The sequence below is a fragment of the Psammomys obesus genome, unplaced genomic scaffold (genome assembly GCF_907164565.1).
Source record: "Psammomys obesus unplaced genomic scaffold, mPsaObe1.curated_primary_1811, whole genome shotgun sequence".
NCBI classification, from domain to species: Eukaryota; Metazoa; Chordata; class Mammalia; order Rodentia; family Muridae; genus Psammomys; species Psammomys obesus.
Window position 1 is genome coordinate 5,429,169 of NW_026596440.1, and position 26,310 is coordinate 5,455,478.

General features: G+C 51.3%; 1 protein-coding gene across 2 annotated transcripts in view; it reads left to right on the plus strand.

Annotated features, from left to right (window-relative positions):
- Positions 1-26,310, plus strand: part of Slc12a7 (solute carrier family 12 member 7) — a 76,941-nt gene that overhangs the window by 41,975 nt on the left and 8,656 nt on the right. For both annotated transcript variants that reach the window (XM_055597916.1, XM_055597917.1), the window contains exons 2-21: positions 2,413-2,507; positions 2,812-2,934; positions 6,110-6,256; positions 7,452-7,506; positions 8,193-8,323; positions 9,888-10,129; positions 11,244-11,455; positions 12,472-12,639; positions 12,922-13,020; positions 13,724-13,781; positions 14,482-14,656; positions 15,395-15,513; positions 15,913-16,011; positions 16,597-16,716; positions 17,450-17,554; positions 18,007-18,175; positions 22,761-22,956; positions 23,218-23,387; positions 23,495-23,626; positions 25,856-25,963. In XM_055597916.1, coding sequence (XP_055453891.1) covers positions 2,413-2,507; positions 2,812-2,934; positions 6,110-6,256; positions 7,452-7,506; positions 8,193-8,323; positions 9,888-10,129; positions 11,244-11,455; positions 12,472-12,639; positions 12,922-13,020; positions 13,724-13,781; positions 14,482-14,656; positions 15,395-15,513; positions 15,913-16,011; positions 16,597-16,716; positions 17,450-17,554; positions 18,007-18,175; positions 22,761-22,956; positions 23,218-23,387; positions 23,495-23,626; positions 25,856-25,963 — 2,723 coding nt within the window. The remainder of the gene's footprint in view (positions 1-2,412; positions 2,508-2,811; positions 2,935-6,109; positions 6,257-7,451; positions 7,507-8,192; positions 8,324-9,887; positions 10,130-11,243; positions 11,456-12,471; positions 12,640-12,921; positions 13,021-13,723; positions 13,782-14,481; positions 14,657-15,394; positions 15,514-15,912; positions 16,012-16,596; positions 16,717-17,449; positions 17,555-18,006; positions 18,176-22,760; positions 22,957-23,217; positions 23,388-23,494; positions 23,627-25,855; positions 25,964-26,310) is intronic.

The following is a 26,310-nucleotide window of genomic DNA, read 5'->3' on the forward strand; positions in this document are numbered from 1 at the left end:
TGTGTGTGTGTGTGTGTGTGTGTGTGTGTGTGTGTGTGTGTGTGTGTCCGGAAGGCCAGCATAATCCTACTGGGATCTGAGGAATTTGAAATTCAAAGCTACTGTCAAAACAAAACAAAACAAACCTTGGTGTGTGTGCCCTCCCTCAGAGAGGGCTTTAGTCTTTAATGGGGCCAATCTGTTTTGTGGCATTGTTGGCCTTTAGGACAGTAGTCCCCAGAAGTATCACATGTGCAGTTTGTAGGACTTGAAAGGGGACATAATGTAACTTGCTGTTCACCAACTGGAGGCTGTTCAAAATTCTTTTTATCTGGTTCCTCCTTCTAAGTAGCTACTTTGAAAAAGTCCAAGAATCATTGCCCTGCTCCCAGTCTTCTCCACTCTATACTGCTGGTCCCAGGACATGCTCAGGGATCAAGGCTTTGGTTCCAGATGACAGTGCAGGGGACTCAACCCTATCACGTCAGGATGGGGTTCTTGGCCCCCCTGCAGTCCTTTGTTTCTGTCATCTGAGATTCTAAGCCTTACTTAGAATCTTACTGCCAAAAGGTGACCTGGGCTCCAAGAGGAGAAGTAGCCCACCAGCGGTTGCCTTCAGGTTCCTTCCTTCTTCAAGGATGCTCCATCCTGCAGACCTCTGACTGCAGTACCTCAGGAGCCCTGCTTATCCCACAGTGGATGCTAAACTGTAGCCCATATGTCCTTTGTGACTGAACAAATGTCTACGTCTGTAGGCAGCTGGTGAACATGAAGTATCCAGGCCATGTGCTCAGTGCCACAGTACTCCATGCTCAGGAAGCCCAACCCCCAAGGTGTGGTCTGTGGTCTCCTCATCCCAGGCTCCATAAGATTGCATTGGTTACTGGGCCTGCCTGTCAAGGGCCTTGAGTGTCCAAGACTCCCTGTTGACTCTGGGCACATAGAGGAAGCACAGCTTAGGATCCTGACTGATAAGGGTAGTTGTAGAAAGGCCTCCAAGGGCTGACTACCAAGCTACAAACTCCCTTGTAGGGTACTAGCGTGAACTACACTGTAGGCTAATCTGTTATCATCACCCTGTCCCTCCTTTCTGTTCGCCAAGGATGTTCTTGATCTTTTTTTTTTTTTTTGGTCCCCTTTGTACTTCCCCTTGTTCCTACTCCCTTCGACCCTTGAGGATATGTGTGGCAGCTCTCTGACTTCCCTGTATCATTCTTATACAATGTTTGAAGCTGTAGTTTGAACCTTGGTCCCTGGAGCATAAGGTACTGGGGCTGGAGAGAAGTGCTGCCCATCTCCTCCCATGAAGCTGTCCTCTATGGGACACTCTAGCTCCATCCACCCCCATCTTTTCTGCAGTCCCCTTCCTGTGGTAATGTCTGTGTGTGGTCCAGCTTGGCCTCGGTTTGTTAAATGACCACACACTGGGTATCCAGGCTCATCAGCCTTGTTTTGAGCTCCCAGAGGTATCGGTAAGGCCACATTTCAGTGCATATCCCTGTCTCATCTCATCTTATGTGTGGAAACTGAGGCAGAGAGAACTGGTCTAGGAACCTGGCATCATGAGGCATGCCCTGTGTCCGAAAGGCTAAGGAGTCCCTTGGAGGCACATCTCTGCCAGGACCCTGACAGGGGAGGAATTAGAATACAGGGTCCCATTCCTACTGACTTGGCCATTCCCTGGCTCAGGGCCTGCATGGCCTGGGGACTGGCTGTGCTAGAGTATTGGGGCAGAATCATGTTGAGCTATTCAAGTGGCCCCCGAGAGTGGATGGGATAGGCAGCTTTAGGGTAAGAGGTCAGAAGCAAATGAAAAGGAACTCAGGTGTTGGCATCTTGGCACCTGAGGACACATGAAGGCTCATTTGTGGGTGGTCTGAGAAGGCTGACTGCGGGGCCATGCCTGCCTCTTGGGCTAAGAATCCCAGGTGTCTTGTGGTCAGGGATCCTCAGAAGCCACTGTCTCTGCAAATTGGGTGATATGTTCTCTACTCCCTACATGGAGATGCACAGGGAACCATTGAACCTGGAAGTCAGTATTCAGCTCTGGGCTGCCAGGTCCCACAAAACAGAAAGTGCAGGGAAACCTTCAGTTTCCTTCGGAAATGGTGGTCATGCAGCGAGGGCCAGCAGCTGCTCTTCAACAAAGGTACCAGCCCTATAAATGGAGGGAGACTTTTGGTTCTCATTAGTAGTCAGTGTGGACAGATAGACTGACACTTGATTTTACTTTAACTTACCTGTGTTAGGGACACAGACACAGAACATGGTCATGTGAGCAGAAAGAAAGCGTAGATAAACAGTGTCTTTAGCCAGAGCCACAAGTGGGGCTGGCTGGCCTTGGGAGCAAGGTCTGCGCGGTGCCTGCCTCCCAGAGCCGCATGCTCTGCTTCTGCTCCTCCTCCCTGAGATTGACCTGACTGCCTTCCACAGGAGATGGAAACCCCAGGGAGAACAGCCCATTCATCAATAATGTGGAGGTGGAAAGAGAGAGCTACTTTGAGGGGAAGAACATGGCACTTTTTGAGGTAATTTTATTTTAGTTTCTACACAAAGAACGTCTATTAGTGAAGTGACTTTTATGTGGGGAAAGTAAAGAAGCAGTCATCTCTTCTGTCCAAGGCAAGGCCAGCCTGGGCTCTGAGGAGGGAGGGGCAGGATGCGTCTGCCTGAGACCCTCTGAGCTTAGCTATCCACGAGAAGTGAGCTGTGACCAGGCAAGTGCGTCTCTATAGCTGCTGATAAGCGAGCTGCCACCTGTCCAGTGACCTGCTGCCCTGGGTTGTTGGTTAACCTGCTTCCTACCCATCTGATGGTTTACTGCCCCCATAGGAAGAGATGGACAGCAACCCAATGGTGTCATCACTGCTGAACAAGCTGGCCAACTATACCAACCTGAGCCAGGGTGTGGTGGAGCATGAAGAAGACGAGGACAGCAGGAGGCGGGAGATCAAGGTACACACATGGCCCTCTACACAGATAGCAGTCTTGGGGCTTTCTAGTCAGGGAATACCCTTGCCAAGGCTTTCGGATCACACCTACCCTTTTCCTTCACAAGGCATGGCCAACCTTCATTTTTCTGGTACTGTGTCTCAGTGGACACCTCCAGTGTTCCGTGCTTCTGGGTGAGGAAGGGATAAGATCCTGGAGGTCCTGTACAGGATGCCCTGCACACTTTTAGCAGGCATCCATGGGACCCCACAGCTCCAGAGAGAGGAGGTGTGGCACCACAGCTGTACCTGAGAGCTGGCCTTCTATGTCATTTTATTATTTCGTTGTGATGTTTGTTTTTGAGGCAAACATCAAACTGGAACTTAGTATGTCGCCCAAAGTTGGCTTTGAACTCACAGTAGTTCTCCTGCCTCAGCTTCCAGGTATTGGGATTACAGGTGTGTGCCACTATGTCTGGCTTAAAGCCTTCACTAAAGAATTTGATTTTTAATCCCCAGAGGCCCATGCTTTCTCTTCGGGGAGGAGTTCAGTGCTGGTGAACACAGATGAAGGTGTTCATTGTTGTGACACCTGGCAACTGTGGTAACAGCCCTCCACCTCTCCCTTCACCTGTACCCACCTGGCTTGTCACATCTAGCTGCTTCCTAGCTACTTCCCATGAGCCAGTGCCCAGCCTGACTTTGGCTCTATGGAAGTCAGTCCACAGAGTGGCAAAGGCTATCTTCTCTCCCTCCTGCTGTGAATGCAGCAGAGTTAGTACTGTGTTTCAAGTCTTCCTAGTGTTCAGAGCTTTTGAGACTATTCAAATCTGGGGCCACATGGTCTCTGGAGACATAACGGGGCATGGGCTGTCTTCCTGGCAGTGGGGCAGTGCTTTCTCAGAGGCGCTCTCTAGGCCATGCATTTTCCTGTCCCCTCCCAGATCTTCTGGGCATCCTTAGCTGAAGTGGCAGAGTCACAGCTGCTCAGATATGCTGAATGAGGGTCTACGAAGCAGAATTGAGGGGTGCAGTGGTAGATGTCATTCAGATGCATTAGCGGGGTTTATTTGTGCCCCTAGCACTGCCTCATGGCCCAAAAGGCTCTTGGGCCTACGAAGCCCTAGGCCTTCCCTGTCCATGGTACCCATGTCCATTTGTCCATCTGTCTATCTCTTTTGTCCACTGGAATTTGTGTCCAAGGAGAACTTGGCCTGTGCCAGGGAATAGAGACCAGTCTGAATGCATCTTGGAAATGACCCTCAGCCTCAGTTCTACACAATCAAGGCACTGCTCAAGTTGATCCCAAAGTTTAGTCCTTACTACCCAAGAGTGGAGCCCCGAAGGCTTGGACACACCCCCTACCCAACACTGTGGAAAGAACCTCCTTGCAAGCAGAGCATCCAGATTTGGGGAGATTGTACTTAGTATGGCTTTAGTATAATTTACCCTAACCCAACGTGCGATAATTCTCTGGCCAGTGTTTCCCTTGGGGACATGGCTGCTGGACTGGATTTCAGTTGATGAAGTTATTGGCCCACAGCAGAGCTGCTTATCTTGGTTGAAAGTGAACAGGTGCCCCAGTTAGGGATTCATTGGGTTGGCGGGACAGGAGAAGTCGAGATGTCCCTGTGTCTCCTTTGATGGCACCGAAGCTTGTCCCTAGAGACAGTTATCACTTTCCTTTGAGCTGTCTTCTGGTCTGTAAACAGGTCTGGTTCATCTGGACAAAGCTAAGAGTTCGGGTAGCTGTCCCATTTTAGAAGGATCTGGGAAGCCCAGGCTGGGATATTAGATAGATAACTAGCTCCTAAGCCAGTGGGTTCTGCAGCTCAGTCATGTGGCCTGGCAGCCGCTTGTGCACCCTCAGGCTCCCCAGCAATGGCCTGCCTGGGCAAGTTGTTTTCTGCCGTTTCTATTAAAGACATGGCTGTCTCTAATGTCCACCTTACGCTGTGGACTTGTACACGTGCATTTTTCAATTTAACTGAAAATTTCAAAAGACGGGTTGGAGAGATGGCTCAGCAGGTTGGGGGCGATGGCTGCTCTTCCAGAAGACCTGTGTTGGGTGGCTCCCAGCCACCTGCAATTCCATCTCCAAGGGAATCCAACACCCTCTTTTGCCCTCCATGGGTACTTGCACTCATGTATATACCAACACACATATGCATAACATAACGAAGATAAAAATAATTCTGAAAATAAAAAGTCCCAAAGGCCTTTCTCCATCGACCATCTTGCCGAATTGAAATCCATAAAGACTTTATCTTCTGACCCCAGAATGCTGTGTCCAGACCTCAGAGACAGGGATGGCATGAGGTCAAGGCTTAGGCCTCTTTCTTGCTATATTCCTCCCTTCAGTGTGGACCCTGATGCCCATTGGTCTAGGGCTCAGTGTAAGGCCTGCAGACTTTAAATCCAGAGCTCTCCACACTCTATTTTGCTGTGAGACCTATGCTGTAGAGTTGGCGGCAGTTAGACTGCTCTGCCCTGTGCAGGGCTGAGCCATCCTCTGTCCTTTCAGGTTTAGGAGGTCTGTTTGTTCTCCGTGGAGACTGCCCTCTGGCCAGGCACAGCCATTTAGTACTGTTCTTCTGCTGCTGGGCCTTCCCTGCCTGGTCTCAGGCTTCACGACATCCTCAGCCAGGCTTCTGTGTAAGCATTGCTCTGTGCCAGCCTTGTTGTCATCATCCATAGGGAATGTGCTCATCCTCCATGCTCATTCTGTGCTCACCTAAACTGAGATGAGCCTCCTTCGTTGGGGTCTGGCTTCTCAGCTCTCGTATCCCCAAATCTCTAGTCTGTTTCCTATCATATTACACTGAGACTTTTGAATTTTATAGGCAACCTTACCTGTATCTAGCCCCTTTCTAGTGTCCTCTGTTTCATGCCTCAAGCTTCCTGGCCCCAAGGTTTAGGCCCCTATCCATCTCATAGATAGAGCCAGGGACCCTATCTTTTTTTTTTTTTTTTTTTTTTTTGGTCAGGCCTCTTTGCTATCCTTGTAGCGTCACTGTAGGGCCACCATGTTCCTCCTGGTTCCTTCCTCTGTTCCTGTGACCCCCAAACTAAAGAACAGGGTAGGGTTCCAGGCTGGGTTCCAGGGTGGGTTCCAGGCCGGGTCCCAGGCCGGGTTCCAGGCCGGGTCCCAGGCCGGGTTCCAGGCCGGGTTCCAGGCTGGATTTGTGGCTCTGCCCCAGGCCCCGCGCATGGGCACCTTCATCGGAGTCTACCTGCCGTGCCTGCAGAACATCCTGGGTGTTATCCTTTTCCTGCGCCTGACCTGGATTGTGGGGGCAGCTGGAGTTCTGCAGTCCTTCCTCATTGTGTCCATGTGCTGTACCTGTGTGAGTATTCTCAGCTAGTCCTGGGGCAATTTCTCAGGGGCAGCTTGGGGCCCTGAGAGACTACTACTGAGAAATCCAGGCCTGCCCTGTAGGCCCCTCTCTAGGGGCCACCTCCTATAGAGGAAAGATGGGCTGTCCCATCCAGCCTGGCAAAGGCCAGGTTTCCCACTAGTCTGAGGGCCATGTCTAGCTGTATCTGTGTTGGGGGTGACATTTCTACATCTGGGGACATTAGGGGCTGAGGGCTGAGTGCTTCTTACTGGGCTATGACAAGACTACTCCTAGTTTGGAAGGGTTGTGAGCATTTTCAGGGCCTCTGTTGTAGAGAAAGGGACAAATTACAAGTCTGTAATTTGTTCAGGTCCAGGCTCCAACACATCTCCTTATTTTTAATAACATTTTTGTCATGCCTGGTTTACCTTTTTTTATGCTGGCAGCCTGTTTACCAGCCCTACTTTCTCCCCTTCCCCTATAGGAGGAGTATAAATTTTAGTTACCCAAGTGTCACCTGAACATGGGTCCTTTCTGTAGGGAATTCTAATAATATGGTTGAATGGGAGCTTTTTTGACTCGCCACCTGACCGCTATAGGCTATCCACTGTCCTTTGACTGGCCAGTCTGTGGTGTCCCTTCAGGTCACCAGCCCATGCTTCCCCACCTGTCACTTCATGTGTCTGCCCTGCCATGGCCATCCTAGGGCACTCATCCATATTTCCTGACTGATCGTTCCATGTGGCCACCCCAGGCCTGTCCTCCAGTGATTCTGCGGGCACTTGAGGTTACCCATTCATTTATCACCTGAACACCACTCTTTGTGGCTACTGGCATTCCTGGTACCCACAAATAAATTTTCCTGAGCAGAGGGTGGTTGCTGGAGGCAAGGTGGATACAAAGTGAGGTTCCCTAGTGCCTGCTGGACTCACATGTAGATGAAGTGTCCCTCTTTGTGTCGCATGGGTTGACAGAGACATAGCCAGCACTGCTTCTGAGCCAGACACCTAGGTGAGGTTCAACTCTCAGGACGGGGCTGAGCAGGATCTGACACCTGTGTTCTCTATGACTTTCGGGACTGGATGTGTGGAAAGAGTTGAAAGCCAGGAGGCCTGTGTTTCCTGGTCATTTAGCATCCTCAGGCTCAGCGTGTGGGAACATTTTGGGGCAAATGTTTCCTGAAAGCGTTTGTCTCTCTTTGCAGACAATGCTGACTGCCATCTCCATGAGTGCCATCGCTACCAATGGTGTGGTCCCAGGTGAGGGTTCCAGTGCCTGTGGTCCTTGAGTTGGTTTATTGATCTTTTCAAAGTATTGGACAAGAGGTGTGTGTGTGTGTGTGTGTGTGTGTGTGTGTGTGTGTGTGTGTGTGTATGCATGCATGCCGTTCTGCTCTAGGCTCATGGTGACAGTGACATCAACCATTTGTACTAAGATGGCACTGGGGTATTGTGCTACTCGTGGAGAGAGAGAGTGACCCTCTCCCCAGAGGCTCTGGTATAGACACACACTCACTGCCTGCCTGCTCTTTGTTCTGAGGACAGAAACAACATCCTAGAGATGGATACAAGCCTAAGTAGACTGCAGGGCCTCCTGAAGCTCTCATGTGCTCTCGATGATACCACCGAGTACTGCTCTGTCCTCTGCATACAAGAGTTGGCAGGCCTGGGCCATTGTCTTTCATGTAACTGTCTGAGGGCACAGCAGGTTTTCCTGAAGGCAGATGAGGTACTGAACCTGCCTGTGTCAGATGGTTCTCATCACAGCTGAGCTAGCCTGTGCCCATGGGCAGTGTAGACATGAACTCATAGCCCAAGGCTTCCTAGTGGTCCTGTTGTGAGGGAGACTAAAGCAGCTTGTCACTTCACCTCTTTTTGCACAAATGCTCACTGTTCATAGTGAATGGCACTTCCTGACCTATGTTTTCTTTGGGCTATCTTTACAGCGGGAGGCTCATACTACATGATCTCCCGTTCGCTGGGGCCTGAGTTTGGAGGGGCTGTTGGCCTCTGCTTCTACTTGGGCACAACGTTTGCAGGCGCCATGTACATCCTGGGTACCATTGAGATCTTCCTGGTGAGTCCATCTATGGAAGTCTTTCTTGCCCAGGCACTTTGCCTGTGAGCTCATCTGTATTTTCCCTCCGACTGACTTCTATTCTGCTGCTCTGGACATTTGGGCTCTCAAAGCTGCTATCTGGGCTGAGGGTCTGGGTCCCTGATGGGTGCAACCTTGTAGTCTGTGCTGTTTTAGGAAGCGGGGCTAGAACCGGACTTGTGTCACTGGAGCAGGACTGTAGCCCTCAGGGCAAAGCAGTCCTGCTCATCACTGGTTCTTAGCGTTTGGCATGCAACTCCCATTGTAGAAGAGCTTCCCTACAATGTGAATTTGGGCTTATACTCAGTGTCTTGGTGGGCTTTGCAGCATACGTGTCTGTAGCCCCCCCGGGTGCAGTGTGGTCAGCCTCTGTAAACTTTAAAAGATGAAGGTCCCAGGTTGAAACAAGGTTATGGCTGAGCCTTGACCTATCTCACAGGAGCTTGGGGAACTTGCTTTCTGTACTAGTTATTTTCCAGTTACTGGGATGAAATACATTACAAACACAACGCAAGGAAGGGTTTATCTTGGCCTTCAGTTCAAGGTACTGTTCTTCATGACCAGGAAACCATGGGGCAGGAGCTTGAAGCAGCTGGTCACATTGCTTCGCAGCCAGGGAGAAGAGAGATGAATCCTGATACTCACATAGACTTTCTTTTTCATTCAGTTCAAAATCCCAACCCAGGGAATAGTGCCATCCACTTTTAGGATGGGCCTTTCCACCTTTAATTAACTCAAGATGATCCCTCACTGATATGACCAAAGGCTAATCTAATGTGGATTACAGGTGTCCCCAGACACTTTTCTCCTACATGATTCTAGATCCTGTCAATTGATAATAAATATTAAGAAATACTATAACCATCTCCATGGAGTTGGCTCTTTTTTTCTCTAGTATTTAGGTCTCCCAGAACCTGCAGGGAAGCCTTCCCATGCTTTCTAAGAAAGGCTTCACAGGGGAAAGTGCATATAAGTCCTGGGCTACAGACTAAGTGGGGAGGCCGTGGATTCTCACGCCCATTCCTAGAATCTGGTTGGTCTCTAAGGAAGTCCCATTCTTATAGTAGAGCAACTTGAAGGACACACTAGTGATCTGTAGCTCTCTGGAGATTGTGCTGAGCAGTCGGCTGGCATTAGTGAAGACAGAGGAGCTGCGCTGGGCTCTGCTGACACTGTTGGCAGGAGTCCTTGGCCCCTCACCACAAGGGTTCTCCCCTGCCTGTGAGTAACCTGACCAAGGCAGGCTGGCCACTAAGATAGCGCAGTAGAGTTAGCTGCCAGCTTTCCTTCTTGGAGGCACCCATCTTCTGTACTGGTGGTTACAATCTGGCTCTGGCAGTTTAAGAAAACTGGACAGGAATGACTGTAGGCCTGATGCCCTGGGTCCATCTTGGATGGCACACAAGATTCTGTCTCAGTGTTCCCAGTGGCCTCAAGCCTAACAGGCTTTCTTTGCCAGCATCAGAGAGGGAGCCAACATGAGGTAAAGGCTGGGTGAGTTCCTGGACAGGACCTTCCTCGCCGATTGGTCTTATTCCCACAGACCTACATCTCTCCAAGTGCGGCCATCTTCCAGGCAGAGACAGCAGATGGTGAGGCAGCAGCACTGCTGAACAACATGCGTGTGTATGGTAGCTGCGCGCTGGCGCTCATGGCAGTGGTGGTCTTTGTTGGTGTCAAATATGTCAACAAGCTGGCACTGGTCTTCTTAGCCTGTGTTGTGCTTTCCATCCTGGCCATCTATGCTGGTGTCATCAAGACAGCCTTCGCCCCACCTGACATCCCGTGAGTCCCAGGCCATCCTGGTGGGGTGGGGGTTGGGGAAGGCCTTGATCTAATGACGGGTTATCTTGCAGTTTTCTTCCAGGGGCTAGGCCTCCTGTTTCTCTCTCCTTAGCTTCTCTGGGGAAGAACATGGAGGTGTCCTTAAGTCACTTACTCCTGGGTTCCAGTGTGGTTTTTAGGAACTTTGGAGGAGTATGGAGTGGTCACAGTGCCCATGCAGCTGTTTCTGAGTATATCTATGAGGTCAGGAGGCCAGGGAAGGTTGTCCATAGTTCAGAGTGGCCAGTGGTCCCTTGGACAGTATATTGGTTATTTTTTGGTTGCTGTGATAAAGCACCTTGATTAGAAACAAGCTATGGAAGAAAGGGTTTAATTTGGCCTACAGTTCTAGAGGGTTCCATCGGGAGTCCATCATGGCAGGGAGAAATGGCAGCAGGAATAGGAAGCTGTGAGAGCACATTCTCCAACCTCAAACATGAATCAGAGAGAGCAATGGGGTGAGACTGACAAAGTCTGTCCCCAATAACATAACTTCCTGCAACAAAGGCTACGTGTCCTGAACTTCCCCAAACAGCACCACCAACTGGGCAGCAAGTGTTAAATGTCTGGGCCTATGGGAAACGTTCTCTTTCAAAACACCCCAGTCAGGTGGTTGAGTTTTTCTAACCTATTCTTATCTCATGAGACATGGCTTCCTTATCTTCATAGAAACCCCTCAAATAGGCTGGCTCTCATAAACCAAGGTGGCCAGCGTCATAGCAAGTGAGTGAGTGAGTGAGCATGGGCCAAGGTGGGTCTAGGCATGTTGAGACTGACTAAAGCCCTGGTCCTTGGTAGGGAATATGGGAGCCAGGATGGGAAGAAACCCCCAGAGCTGTGGCTCTGGCTACCTTCCTTCCACAGTGAGTTGCCCCAGGCAGGAGGAGGACATCCCTGACCAACTGAGGGCTTGTATTGAGATCAGTCCCCACACTGCTAGAATGTGACTGGATGATTGCTCCTGACATGTGGCCCCTTCAGTAACATGGGTCAGGCACATTAGAGCTACTGGGGAGGCACCCCAAGTCAGCTGGGCACAGTGTTGAAAACAAGCTCTGCCCTTTCCCTGCTCCAGGGTCTGTCTTCTTGGGAATCGCACGCTGGCAAATCGCAACTTTGAGACCTGCGCCAAAGTGCAGGTTGTCAACAATGGCACGGTGACTACTGCGCTTTGGCGCCTCTTCTGCAATGGCTCCAGCTTGAGTGCCACCTGTGATGAGTACTTTGTACAGAACAACGTCACTGAGATCCAGGGCATCCCTGGTGTGGCCAGCGGTGTCTTCCTGGGTGAGTGCTGGTGGGGAAGGCTGTGGCCACTGCCCTGGCTTGTTTGAGGCTACTCTTAGGGCCCTGGTTCCCAATTCCCAGGGTCCTGTCCAGCCAAACCCTAGGCTAGAATGGCCCTCATCTCCTGCACATCATCTGGGTAAGGCCAAGCGTTCAGTCTTTCTTTGTTTAAGGCAAGTACTCACTTTGCAGCCCAGCATGGCCTGGAAATTGCTATGTTGCCCTGATTGGCCCAGAACTCATGGTACTGTCCCTGTTGTTACCTCTCACATACAGGGATAACAAATAGGAAGCAACTTCATCTTAGAGGGAAGAAAACATTCCTGGGGGCGTGCATACTTGGTCCTAGTAGTCTACCCTGTGTAAGGTTGGGGTTCTGTATGCACCCCCCAATGGTGTGGTGTGATGTCAGTGGGCAGCTGAAGGCTGTGTCTGGGTGATGGGAGAGAAACACATGGGTCCCCTACCCACAGGACCAAGATCTCTGGAGAAAGCAACCTCCAAAAGGTCTCAAGGGAGGCAGCAAGGGCACGTGGATGGTTGGATGGATGGATGGATGGATGGATGGATGGATGGATGGATGGATGGCGACAGTTGCTGGCTGGAGGCCACCTATGGAGAGGTCCCTATAGGGGTGTTCACAGTCGGTGTAAAACTGCACTGGGCCAGGCTGGAATGCAGTGGAGAGTGAAGGTGGCCACATGTCCTGGGTCACTGGAGGGGCTAATATGGTTACAGGCTCTGTGTTCCTGCCTTGTTGGTGGGTTCCCAGCAGGGAGGGCACCAGGATTGTGGGCAGCATGTGAATGCTGTGTTCCAGGATTCCTCCCCTAGTGGTGAAACCTCATGTTGAGGTCCTCACAAGCTGAGTGTCCTTGACTGAAATCAGAGCCCTAAAAGAACCACCAGCAATTGTGAGTGGAGATGCTGGGCATGGACAGTCCAGTGAGCAGTCCCCACAGAAGACCGAGGAATCCTAATAGGAGGACTACTGGTGCTGACTTTCCTGATTACAGATAACCTGTGGAGCACATATTCGGACAAGGGGGCGTTTGTGGAAAAGAAGGGCGTGCCCTCCACGGCTGTGCCTGAGGAGAGCCGTCCTGGCGGATTGCCGTATGTCCTCACGGACATCATGACCTACTTCACCATGCTAGTTGGCATCTACTTCCCCTCTGTGACTGGTGAGGCTCTCATCCTCCCCTTCCTCTCTGTCTCTGCGTTTCTCTGTGTAGCTCTCTCTGACTGTCTTCACATCTTTTTGTTACTGTCTCTTGGTCTGTCTCTATTTTTCTGGTCTCTGTGTGTATGTTTCTCTGTTTCTGTCTTTCAGTCCTTAGAGACCACCTTTCCATCAACCAGTAGTGGTACTGGCTTATTTATCTTTTCTGACATACAGATGAATCTTTCTGTGGGCAGCATCCTCTAGATGTTGTGTCACTGTCATTTCTCTCTACTCTCTGCAGGGATCATGGCAGGATCCAACCGCTCTGGGGACCTCAAGGATGCCCAAAAGTCTATCCCAACAGGAACCATTCTGGCCATCGTGACCACGTCTTTCATTTGTATCCTTAAAGAGTCCCTGGCCAGAGGTTTTGAACTCTGGCCCTGCTGCCTTTACTCAAGTCCCTCACTCACATCCCATTGTACCCATCTGTGGTGCACTGTCCAGATTTGGGTCCTGAGCACAGCCTGCCCTATGTGTAGCTGAGGCAGCCCTATGTGATGTGCCATAGTACCTGGATGTTCCAGTTTTCTTATGATTGCATTTGACACAACGTCCCTTAAAAAATTGAGGAGAGGACTAGGGGTTATAGTTCAGTGGTAGTTCAGGCCAGCATGCACAAGGCCCTGGCTTTAAATCTCCAGTAATACCAAAGGAAAAAGAAACACAATATACCATTGGATTGGTGTATGACACTAAAGGTGTACAGCTTTGGTTGGATGTAGCGTGGTATGTGGGATTTTCACACTTGCTTTTGTGAAACTGACATTCCAGGAGTCCTGTGTCCTCTGAGGAGGGCGGTTATGGGCACCAGCCAAACATCTTTCGAGTATCCTGTGGCTGAATTTTGAGTAGCTAGACAAATGTGAGGACAGTTCATACAGGACGGTGGGGACAGGGTATGTGATTATCTCAGCATTAGGTGCCTGGGTACAGGGTTGCTCCAGGCCCATGCGATGGGACCCACTGGCCAACGTGCATCTCCCTGTAGCTTGCGTGCTATCCTTTGCCCCAGGACTGTCCATTCCTTGACTTCAATTCAGATCTTTCCTGTATAGTGCTGTTTGGGGCCTGCATCGAAGGTGTGGTCTTGCGAGATAAGTACGTTGGGTTTTTTACTATATGAACTGACTGTAGTTGGTATTGTCTTTCCTAAGGGAGACTTCAGCTTTGAAATTAAATTGCTCCAGGCCTCACAGTTGTTTATGAGCTAAAAGGTCTTATGGGGGTGGGGGTCACGTTGCCTTGTCTGACTAAAGCGGTGATGTGTCACCCCTTTTCTGGACCTGAAGGCTACTCAGCAAAGTTGAGGCCTGATGAAGCTGGAATGGGGAATGAATACAGCTGTGGGAATGGGAGTGATGGGACCTAGGGACCCCAGCCCTGCTGCTGAGTCAGTAGAACCTATGTGTGGACTATTGCGGACCCTTCCTTCTTTGGGCACAAGTTTGTCAGAATTTCAGGGCTTCAGGTATTCTTATAAACTGCATGGTGAAAGAGTATAGTACCATCAGACCTACAGAGATACAACCTCTGCAGAAATGGTGGCTAGCACCACTTTGGTATCAGCCAGGCCTTCCTTCCTGTTCCTGAGAGGATTCTAGGGGAACCAAAGCCCCTTCTGAGGCTGCCAAGCTGTCTGGGTCCTAGTTGGGTTGGGCCTCTAAGGATGGGCTCTTTATCTTCCTTCTCCCCAAGCCCAGGGGTTCACACTCAAATAGGGGACAGAGATTTTTTTCTTCTTCTGTCTTCAGATCACTTTTTGGAAGCTCTACTGACCTCCTTCCCTGCTCATCTATAGGTTTGGGGAGGCCCTGCAAGGGAACCTGGTCATTGACATGCTGGCCTGGCCATCCCCTTGGGTCATCGTCATTGGCTCCTTTTTCTCCACCTGTGGCGCTGGCCTGCAGAGCCTGACTGGGGCACCCCGTTTGCTGCAGGCCATTGCACGTGATGGCATCATCCCCTTCCTGCAGGTGAGTCCTCTGCTCAAGCTGCAGCAGGTGATGCTGGTTACCCTGAGGATAGGCATTGGGATGTCAGGTTTGGTGTGTATGGATCCCTAAGAGTCTGTCCTGCGGAGCTGGGCCTATAGAATGAAGCTAGGGGACATCTGTCCTGCCTGTGGACTCCACTGGTCATCTCTCACACTTGCTGCTGGGCTTAGGGTGCAGTTCCAGGGAAGAGGCTGTCCAGCACTTTAACGGCCTTTTTCATGGACCATATTTGTCCATGTGACCTACTGAGGCCCTGCCAAGGATGGTCCCAGTGATGTTAACTAGGGACTTGGTATCCTTGGACCTGGTGTCTGTAGCTGGGACTGAAGTTCTGGAGTGATCCTAGAGGTGCAGGATGTAATGAGAGTCCTGGGATTATGTCATCAAAGTGTCATAGCCCAATGGCTTAAGCCAGAGGAAGTTGTTTTCCAAAAATTCTGGAGACTGGAGGTCCAGCGAGGGCACTGACCGCACAAAAGGGCTATGAAGATACAAACAAACAAGCAAACATGGAAGACTGGGTGTGGCAGGGCTGTCCCCTGAGCCTATCTGTATCGCTGTTGGGTTTTCTTTTGGACCTGGCTGCATACAGCACATGACTTGTGACTAAAGCTAGGTTTTGTTTGTAACCTAGATGACGCTGCCTCGTAGATGTTCCATTCACATGGTTAGGCATTTTCCTGCCCCAGCCCACCTACCCCTCTCTCCATACTGCAGGTGTTTGGCCATGGAAAGGCCAATGGGGAGCCCACATGGGCCCTGCTGCTCACGGCCCTCATCTGTGAGACAGGCATCCTCATCGCCTCCCTGGACAGTGTGGCCCCCATCCTGTCCATGTGAGTACCCTGCAAGGACATCAGGGTGGAGGGTATGAGGAGTTGGCTATTTTTCCTTCCTATTTGCATATGGTATAAAGAATAAACACAGAGGGCAGGCACAGAAGGCCAGGTCGTTGAGCTGTGGGCACAGAGCTGTTGGGCCTGCAGAGGCCAGTGTGCTTGGGCAGACAGATGCTATGGTAGGGGCAATGGCTGTGGTACGTGGCCAGGGACAGTAGGGGATGTGACCTGTTCATAGGGTTCCTCAGCTGCTGTGCGGAGGCCCGTAGAGTAGGCAGCTTTGTGTGAACAGGGAGGGTCTCCCTAAGAAGTGGTGAGCAGCATGCAGTAGGGCAGCTGCAGGATACAGCTGTGCTACCCTGGGTGTCAGTGGCCTCACTGCGCCTTCTGCTCCAGGTTCTTCCTCATGTGCTACATGTTCGTGAATCTGGCCTGTGCTGTACAGACTCTGCTGCGCACACCCAACTGGCGTCCGCGCTTCAAGTTCTACCACTGGTAAGGCCTGCTGTGTGGCTGCCCTGAGGGACCCACAGGCCTGAGCACATGCCATCTCGTCTGGAGGCGGCCTGCTGTGGGACTTAAAACTGTTTTTGTGGAAGGAGCTCCAGTGAAATCCATGAGACCATGGTCCTGCCCTGGCCTCTGAGCTTTAAGGAAGGTCTGACTGGTACTTGCATTCCTGGGTATGCATGTGATTCTTATATCAGCCTGGTCCTCTCTGGCCAGACATGTAGCTCCCAGGGCTGCCAGTCTTCTCAAGGCTCCTTTCCAGCACAGAGCTGGGTGGGTGGCTGGAGCCCATTCTGTGCTCTGCATGTGGCTGGGTGTCTTGTGCACCTTGGGAGGGAAACAGGCAGTTGCACTGTCCTTAGGGTGCAGTTTTGCTGTGCTACAGCAGGATCCCTGGGAGGCATTTCATATTTCACAGATGCCTGAGTGGCAGGCCTGATGGGCAGGTCATGAGCTGATAGTCTGTTAAAGGAGGATTTTCATAATGGGGAAGGTGCTGTTTGTGAAGTCGTCTTTAAGGTCCCAGTTGGGGGGCTTGTATGGGCCTGTTCTGAGCTTCATGTCCATTAGGACCCTCTCCTTCCTCGGGATGAGTCTCTGCCTTGCCCTGATGTTCATCTGCTCCTGGTACTACGCTCTCTTCGCCATGCTCATTGCTGGCTGCATCTACAAGTACATTGAGTACCGCGGGTGAGTGGCAGCCCCTCAGATAGATAGCTATGACCTCGGCACATTGCTCATGCCCACACAGAACCAGGCCGTTTCCTTGACCTGGGCCCTGCCTGTGGCATGAGTCCGGGTGCTGTTAATTAGGTTCACGGAGTCCTAGGTGGCTTGCCATCCCCTAGCCCCAGCCGGGCTACTCAGGTATATGCTGGTTTCCTGCCCGGGAGTTATTGTACAAAAAGTGGGCAAGTTTTTTTTTTTTTTTTTTTGAATTTCACATTGTTCTAATTTAGTAGCAGGCACATCTACAGCTGCATCTATGGCGCATTTGTGGCAGCTGTAACTGTTGCAGTCTGTTTAAGGACCTGCACACTCTGTCAACCATAGCACCGATACATGATTGTAAACGTGCACACACACTCACACACCCTGGACAAGAATGGCATGTCCCAGGAGCTGCATTATGCTTCAGTGTTCCATCCCCACAAAGTTACCTTTGTCCTTCCCTGACAGTTCTGTTCCCACTCTGGGCCTTGAGACCAATCTAGTTCAGGGCTTCCAAGTCATTCTTCCCTGGTGTCCCTAGTGATCAGAACCACAAAGGAAGCCCTGCTTCTTGTACCTTTCCATTTCACCCTGCTTGTCTTGGGAATCCCCTTCCTGTCTTGGGTTTATAGAAACTCTGTGAATGTCCCAGCTAGGCAAACATTCATAGAGTGCTGCTGGGACAAGGTGGCCTTCCACTGTACCCACACAGGGCTGAGAAGGAGTGGGGTGATGGCATCAGGGGCCTGTCACTGAATGCTGCTCGCTATGCCCTGCTGCGTGTGGAACATGGGCCCCCACACACCAAGAACTGGAGGTGAGTATGCCCCCCAGCCCCAGCCCCACAGTAGCAGAATAGGGCAAAGACACTTACCCTGGGCAGCGCCGTCTCAGAAGCTTTTTGGTCCTCTGGGGAGAGATCGGACAGGGCATCACTGCCTGAGAATGGAAGAATAGCCAGTTAGGGATCCTGACATCCAACAAGCCACCCACCCGTAGTATGATCAGAGGCCTACCCCTCTAAGGGAGCTTCCTCTGTCCTAAGGCCAAGCAAAGCACCCTTAGGTGGGCACCTGGCGCTTCAGACACAAGGCCTGTACTTGCCTCACATGCTTATCCTCCCTGTCTTGTGTCACCTGTCGTTCCCACCCCATCCGTTCTTCCTGTGCCATCTGTCTGCTCGCTCTTCCCATCAGTCAGCTTGATGAGCATCAGAGCCCTGGCCGTGTGTTGCTCTTGTAACTCCTGTCCCTGCCTGTCCTACCACAGGCCCCAGGTGTTGGTGATGCTGAACCTGGATTCTGAGCAGTGTGTAAAGCACCCCCGCCTGCTGTCCTTCACCTCACAGCTGAAGGCTGGCAAGGGCCTGACCATCGTGGGCTCTGTGCTGGAGGGCACCTACTTAGACAAGCATGTGGAGGCCCAGAGGGCTGAAGAGGTAGGCAGGTGGAGTCGGGTGAATATGGTCAGGGTTAACAACCACCTGAGGCGGACTGAGCCATGTCCTGCACCTCAAGGCTCAGGAGCGCAGTCTGTGCATATGCTGCCACCTGTTTCTACCAAGGTGGTTACTGAGTCTGAAATGGTTGGAAGTAAGACATGAAGAAGTGAGGTGGGTGGTCTCCTGAGACAGAAGGGCAGTGACTGCCCACTCCACTCAGCTGCTGCTGTGGGACTGGAGCACCCAGGGCCTAGCCTTGGCACTCTGTCCCATGTCTGTCACTGCTCCCTGTGTACCCCAGCTCCGTCTAGCAGGTAGACATTGTGAGTAGTGAGGCTGTGTGCTGCCAGATGTCTGGATGAGGGTGAGTAGCCAGAACCTGCTCTTGCAGCTGACGGTGCCATTTCTGCTGCCTGCTGCCCACAGTCTGTTGACCCTGTAACCCCTGGGTTCCTACACGTGCTTTTTTATTTCTCTGCTTTCAGATTGTGACAGGAAACCTCCAGCCTAAGCAGAAGCAGAGCAGTCCCCTCAGGTCCACCTCTAGCCTCTGCTGTCCTCAAAGGCCAGCGTCCTGTCACCTCGGGTATCTAGCTACCCAGCTTGTCAGAAACCTTTTTTACTCCTTTCCATTTGTTTGTGAACCTTAACCTAAGGCCTCATCATAGCTGCACGCCCAGGGGGTCACCCTCTCCTCTGGAGGGGGCTCTCCATATCTGATCTTGTTTGTGCTTCCTGCCGTCTGTGTGTGAGTCCAGCCCATGTCAGGTGGTAAGGCTGCTCAGAGGAGTGACTGTGGTGCGATGGGGATGGCTGTTGATGACCTAGTCTTCAGTGATAATTCTACAACACTTTATTGATAGCATCACTTGCCTGGCCAGCCTCTCAGGCCACTCCGAAATTCAGCAGGTTCAAAGAGAACAAGAGAAGCCGGCAGTTGTCCATCAGCATATGGATCCTTAGGGTTAAGCACTGGCTGCTGTTGACTGCAAACCAATGAATTTTTTTAAATTTAATTTTATTTTATTAATTATACTTTATTCACTTTGTATCCCCCATAAGCCCCTCCCTCCTCCCCTCCTAGTCCTACCCTCCCTCCCCCTTCTTCATGCATGCACCTCCCCAAGTCCACTGGTAGGGGAGGTCCTCCTCTCCTTTCTTCTCATCTTAGTCTATCAGATCACATCAGGAGTGGCTGCATTGTTATCTTCTGTGGCCTGGTAAGGCTGCTTCCCCCTCAGGGGGAGGTGATCAAAGAGCAGGCCAATCAGATTATGTCAGAGGCAGTCCCTCTTCTCATTACTATGTAACCCACTTGGATACTAAATTGCCATGGGCTACATCTGTGCAGGGCTCTAGGTTATCTCCATGCCTCGTTGGAGTATGAATCTCTAGGAAGACCCCTGTGTTCAAATTTTCTGATTCTGTTGCTCCCCTTGTGGAGTTCCTGTCCTCTCCAGATCTTATTATTTCCCACTTCTTACATAAGATTCCATGCACTCTGCCCAACAGTTGGCCATAAGCCTCTGCTTTGATAGTCTGCAGGGCAGAGCCTTTCAGAGGCCCTCTGTGGCAGGTTCCTAGGTTGTTTCCTGTTTTCTTCTTCTTCTGATGTCCATCCTCTTTGCCTTTCGGGATGGGGATTGAGCATTTTAGTCAGGGTCTTCTCTCTTAAATAGTTTCTTTAGGTGTACAGATTTTAGTAGGTTTATCTTATGTTATATGTCTATATGAGTGAGTGAGTATATACTGTGTGTGTTTTTCTGTTTCTGGGACAGCTCACTCAGGATGAATTTAAGCATCCCATGAATTTTAACACCTAGCTATTGTCCTTAACAATGGATGGTTTTCTGTCTTGTCCTTTGATTTCTGACCTGAAGCTGGTCTGAGGGACATTCTGTTATGGGGGAGGGGTGGCTCTGTCTTGGCAATGCTCTTCTTTTTATTCTGTGATATTTCTTGGGCACAAAGACATCAGTGTCTGCTTTAAGCACTGCCATGCACATGTCCTTTCCAGTTGTCTTCCTCCATACTTTGGAGGAAATCCCTAGAGCTTAGGCCACCCCTTAGACAGATTGTAAGGTGTGCATGGACTCCTGTTGTTTGATCTCACTGCTAGCACAGAGGAAAAAGGTGTTTGTGTTGAAGTGAGTTCCTGCTGGGGGCCCTCTGACCCTGCTTTCAGTCTCCATTCTGATAAGACATGGGAGAACACCCTTAGCTTTCTCATTTAGATTCTTTTGTACTCTGTAGTGCTGGGGTGGGACCTACCCACGTGTGCTAGACAGGTGCTCAGCCACGAGCCACACCCAGACCCGGGATGGATGCTTTTAATCTCTAAGTACTTGTAGGCAGGAGGTTCTAAAGAACACATGTTGAAAAGCAGAAGGCAAGTATTTGCCTCTGCTGGTAGCCACAGGAAAGGCTTTAGCTTTGGAAGAAGTCATTTCTATTGATAGCAAAAGCAAGAAGGGGCTGCCCAAGCGCTCCATCTGTCCCTCGTGACAGCCTCTGGGACCTGTGCCCCTTTTCTGATGGAGCTCTGTGCTCCAGTCAGACTGTTGTTGGCGTGTGAAAATGAGGACAGTTTGGAAAAGCCTTTTTAAATAATCTTGGGTAAGAAACTTAAGACTTGGCATTTCCTTAACTTACCAGGGTTAGCGTTACTTTTCTTCTACTGCAACAACTGCATGAGAGGGCTTGAGGGTTTGAGTCACCCCATTCTTCCCTAACTGGGGTCCCATCGTCCTCACCTGTGAGGTTTCCCTGCTCACAGTGGCCTGGGCAGGTGTGCTGACTTCCTGTCTGGGCCAGGTGACTGCCTGGTCAGCAGTTTCTCTGTAAGGCAGGAACTAAGACCCAGCACCAGCAAAGCACTGTTGCAGCCAGTGTCAGGGACACAGGCATCATTCAGCCAGGGCGGCGGCGTGTTAGTGCCCTGCACGACAGGTATATCCTTCTGGTTTGTGCTTCTCGGCCTTCTCTGTGCTGTGACCTTTAGCCAGCTTCAGCCCGTAGGAGAACAGAGTAGCCCTGCCACATGCCATCATGCTGAGTCAGCCTCTCAGGACTTCTCTTATGTGCCCCATCGAGGGCACTGTCCTTTCCTTCCTGCCTGGGAACAGCTGTGTCCCTGTGACCACACCTCCTACCTAGGCTGCCTCCCACTCACTGGCATGTTCCCCTTTTAGGACAGTATGTTTAGAGTGTTCCTGAATTATACAGAATTCTATAAGTAGAACATATCTGTGTGAACCTGGTCTACCCTGGAGGGTTGGTGGCAGTGAACAGGAGGCAAGAAAGGAGATAAAAGAGGCTGGCTGGGAATCATGGTTACAGCTTTAGTTGTGGAGCTGTAGTGCAGGACAGTGCCACTGCGGGGCGGACGGAGGAGGCAGTTGAAATCAGGCAAAGGACGGGAAAGAGTGTGTCCTGTGACTAGTGAAGCAACTCTTAACTGTAAGGTATGGGCAGGGTGGCCTCAAATGTATGTCCTGCCTCTTCTAGCTCCAGGTATCTCTAGGCTAGAAGTGGCATCTTTTGGGCCTCAGCCTCTGCTTTCACTTGGCTGCCTTCCTTCTGTGTCAGATCTCTCTGCCTGCCTTTTCAGGGTTAATTGCTACTGGGTTCAGGGTCCCATCAAACAGTCAGGATTCCTCTGCAAGTATACTTTTCCAAGTAAGGTCACATTTTCCTAGCTTGGCTATAGCATGGTCATAGCGAACCCCCTTTTGTGAACAGCGTTCAACCCCTCACTTCCCAGTTTCCCAAGCACATCCATCTACCTCCCATGCCAACTATATTCATCTTATTACAGGCTCTCCAATGTCTTGATACTAAGTCTGAATCTCATCACAGACTACACGGAGAGGGGCTCTTCTCTGTGCCTACTGTGAGATGCGGGAAATGTGTGCCTAATGGTGATGTGGCCTTCCTGTTCTAAAAGGGAAAGTGCAGAGGCATGTGGGTCACCATTCACATGAGTGTGAAGTCTAGTAGGGCATCTGACACCCTGTACCCAGGGAGACCTAGTAGCCTGGCCATAGAAGAAGAACAGCATCACCGGGACTGTTGATTAGTGAGTGGTGTGCCCTGAGTCATAGTGTCCAACCTCGCCATTGACCCCAAGCTGCTAGGGGGAGCGAGGAGCTGCCCTGGCAGGTGCCTGACATAGTGATAGAATTATGGAAGTAGACAGGCGTGGAGACTGACACTGTGGCTTGTCTGATAGTGCTTGCTGGAACCCTCGATTTGCTCAAGGGCTGTTAAAGTCAACCTCTGAAACATGACCCATGAGCATTTGATGCTCACTGCCTCATAGGACCCTACCTTCAATCCAAGTGATAAAGGATGTCTGGTAAAGTCAGAGATACCCTGGTGCTGACCCTCCTTGACACCTGCACACAGCTGTGCCTCATGGTATCACGTTCACTTTGTCTCTTACACATGTGTGCAAACACACATGAATGCCAGGCTGTGGTGTATGTGTGGGATCCTCTCACCCACAATGCTGATGGACATGGCTCTCCTGATGTGTGTCTCAGCTTCGTGTTCTGATACACACCCCCAACAACTCCCGCAGAATATCCAGTCTTTGATGAGTGCAGAGAAGACGAAAGGCTTCTGCCAGCTGGTGGTGTCTTCCAACCTGCGGGATGGCGCCTCCCACCTGATCCAGTCAGCTGGCCTTGGTGGCATGAAACACAACACTGTCCTCATGGCCTGGCCGGAGTCCTGGAAGCAGGCGGATAACCCTTTCTCCTGGAAGAACTTTGTGGGTGGGTGTGGCAACCATTTCCCCCGCACCAGGTTTCATGATAGCCCCACCTGTGTTACTGTCACACCCAAGTGTCTGGCCAGAGAGTATACACAACCCTCTGGAGATCGTGGAGTAGTTGATGATGTGAAAGTTGCTCTTTGGTGCCCGCCCTGCCGTCTGAAGGGAAGCTAGCGCCTCCCCCATCCCACCCCACCCCCACCATGAGATCCTATGGTCTAACTGGCATTGGTAACTCACCCATGGATGCCTCTCTCTACAGACACCGTCCGTGACACGACAGCAGCGCATCAGGCATTGTTGGTGGCCAAAAACATTGACCTGTTCCCGCAGAACCAAGAGCGCTTCAGCGAAGGCCACATTGATGTGTGGTGGATCGTGCACGACGGAGGCATGCTTATGCTTCTGCCCTTCCTGCTGCGCCAGCACAAGGTGTCTGCCGCAGGGCCAGAGGGTGGCAGCCAGGCTACAGGGCCACCGCTACCTGGAGGGTACAGCCTTGCCTGAATCCCTGCAGAAATGACCCTTCCCTTTCCCAGGTGTGGCGGAAGTGTCGGATGCGCATCTTCACCGTAGCCCAGGTTGATGATAACAGCATCCAGATGAAGAAGGACCTGCAGGTGTTCCTGTACCACCTCAGGATCAGCGCTGAGGTGGAGGTGGTGGAGATGGTGAGTGCGCAGCAGCGTGCGCTGGGTGGGCGGGGCAACCTGGACGTCAGGCTACATTTCTAGAATTGCACAGATCATGCAACCTTCCGTGTTCCTCTGGGTGACACTGTGTAGTCTCCCTGCCCCCACCCTCTGGGTCTGAGCATGTCTCAGTTGACAGCAGCTCTGGTGGCCGAGGCCTGTGGGCTGTATCCCCTGGGGATGGGGCTTGCCCGGAGGTCTGGAGCCATGGCTTCATAGTTCACAGCTGGAAATGACCTTCCCACCTGTGGGTGTATAGGGCCTCGAGTGAAGTCATGCTGGGGTTACCAGGTAGAAAAAAGTGGCTACCAGGTTACAGGAGATGCAGTTACCGTGTCCAGATGCCTGAGGAGTGCGGTTGGTTCTGAGAGGCCCACTTCAGAGGACCCAGGATATTGTCCCTCTGAACTGGGTCGTCCAGTGTGGATGGACTGTGTATCCTTTCCTCCTCCCTGCCTTCTCCTTTCTCTGAATGCCGTGTTCCCGCCTATGTGGTCTATATGGCTCAATTACTTGGTCATGGGTGACACCCAGTACGGGAGGGCCCTGCATAGTCTGTGCATGGCTGGGCAGCTCAGTCCCTGGAGCAGAACTGGGGGGGAGGGGCACATGTAGTAGAAATAGGCCTAGAGGGGCCTGCTCTTCCACAGAGGGATTTTGTGTGGGGTGTCCCAGAGGGCCCACTTTCTTTCCATGGCCATGTGGAATGCCACATTAGATAGACCTGCCATTACCCTCTCATGGTCAGATGGAAGAGTTGCAGCCCTAGGGCCACAAAGGCACTTCTTTGCAAGAGCTTGCAAACTGCTTGTTTGCCTGTGTCTCTTTAATCATGGATGAGGGCTGGCATCTCTCTGCATTATTGACGACCTCTTGCATTTTCTTGTCAGCTCCGAGGGTACCTTGTGGTACAGGGCTGTCTTTCTCCCTCTATAGGCTTTGTGTGAGTCAGAATGCAGGTTGGGTTTGTGCTTCTGGGTGTGCTGTTCAAAATGCTATCCACATTTGGACATTTCTTAGCCATTTGGAGTTGTAGAGTCTTTGTGGCTTTTACCTGCAACCTCCTCTGTAGATGGTGGTCTAGGTCTGGCTGCACCTACAAGTCAGAAATAGCATTATTAGTTGTCGGAAACTATCTTTTTGACTAAGTAACAGAAGCTGCTCAGAAAGGAGTCCTGGAAGAAGATGAGGTCTTGTGAGGCAGCCCAGGGCTAGGGATGATGGAGACCAGAAGCCAGGCACTGGCCTCTGCCTGTCAGGATGCTTGGGTTTAGTGACTGAAAAGAGTGAGCTTGTCTGAGACAGGAAATGATACCAGTTATTTGGGAGTGTTCGTCCAAGTAACAGACCAGCTCCTGTAGACAAGCCAGGAATGCCCTGTCCATACCCTGTCCAGCTGTGTGCGTGGCCAGTGTGTGACGCAGCAGCTGCCTGTGTGGCCATGTTATAGAGTCCCAGCAGGAACGTGGGGAGGCTACAGTGTTTATCCACCTGTTACTGCCCGCTGCGCACTGCCATCCACAGCCACACATTCTTTTTTTATTATTTAATTTTATTTTTTAATTATCAGTTACATTTTATTAACTCTGTATCCCAGCCGTGTCCCGATCCCTCATTCCCTCCCACTCCCACCCTCCCTCCCTCATCTCCACCCTGCCCCTTGCCAAGTCCACTGATAGGGGGAACCTCCTCTCCATTCATCTGACCCTGTTTTATCAGGTATCTTCAGGACTAGCTGCAAAGCTCTCCTCTGTGGCCTAACAGGACCGCTCCTCCCTTGGGGGATGGGGAGTCAAAGAGCCTGCCATTGAGTTCCTGTCAGAGATAGTCCCTGTTCCCCTCACTATGGGAAACCAATTGGTTACTGAGCTACTACAGGCTACATCCAAGCAGAGGTTCTAGGTTATATCCGTACATGGTCCTTGGTGGAGTGTCAGTCTCAGAAAAGGCCCCTGTGCCCAGATATATTTGGTCCTTGTGGAGCTCCTATCCTTTCCACGTCGTACTAACCCCCTTCTGCCGAAGGTTTACACATTCTTATGCCTTCCCAGGCTGCTCTGGGATAGAGTTCTGACGCCCCAGAGACAGAACACATGGCCACCGCTTGCTCAGGTCCACTTGACAAAGGGGGTTGGGCAGGTGGTGTTAGACAGTGACACCATGTTTTGTGTACATTGTTTATTACTTCTGTGGCTTGACACTTTTTAGGTTGAAAATGACATCTCTGCATTCACCTATGAGAAGACGCTAATGATGGAGCAGAGGTCACAGATGCTGAAACAGATGCAGTTGTCAAAGAATGAGCGGGAGAGAGAGGTGTGTGCACCGGGGAGAAGAAAGGCCTCAGACATGGGGTCGGTGCTAATGGGCTGCCCAGCAGCACAGGCCCTGGAGTCGAACAGTTCCTATGGCATTTGGCATCAGTTGTTAATGAAAAGCAAGCATGGCCACCTGTACCCGTGGTTGCGGTGTGACTCCGAGGGCTGGCATCTCTGTGGCCACTTCACACGTAGGAAAGATAACATGACAGCTACCTTTTTTGTGGCCATGCCCTCCGGTCTCCTGTTGTACAAACTCCAGTGGCCTTCCAGTGGCAGACTGGGCAGAAAATGAGTCTCTATGGGGTCAGTGTAACATACTCTGGTCACAGTGGCACAAGAACC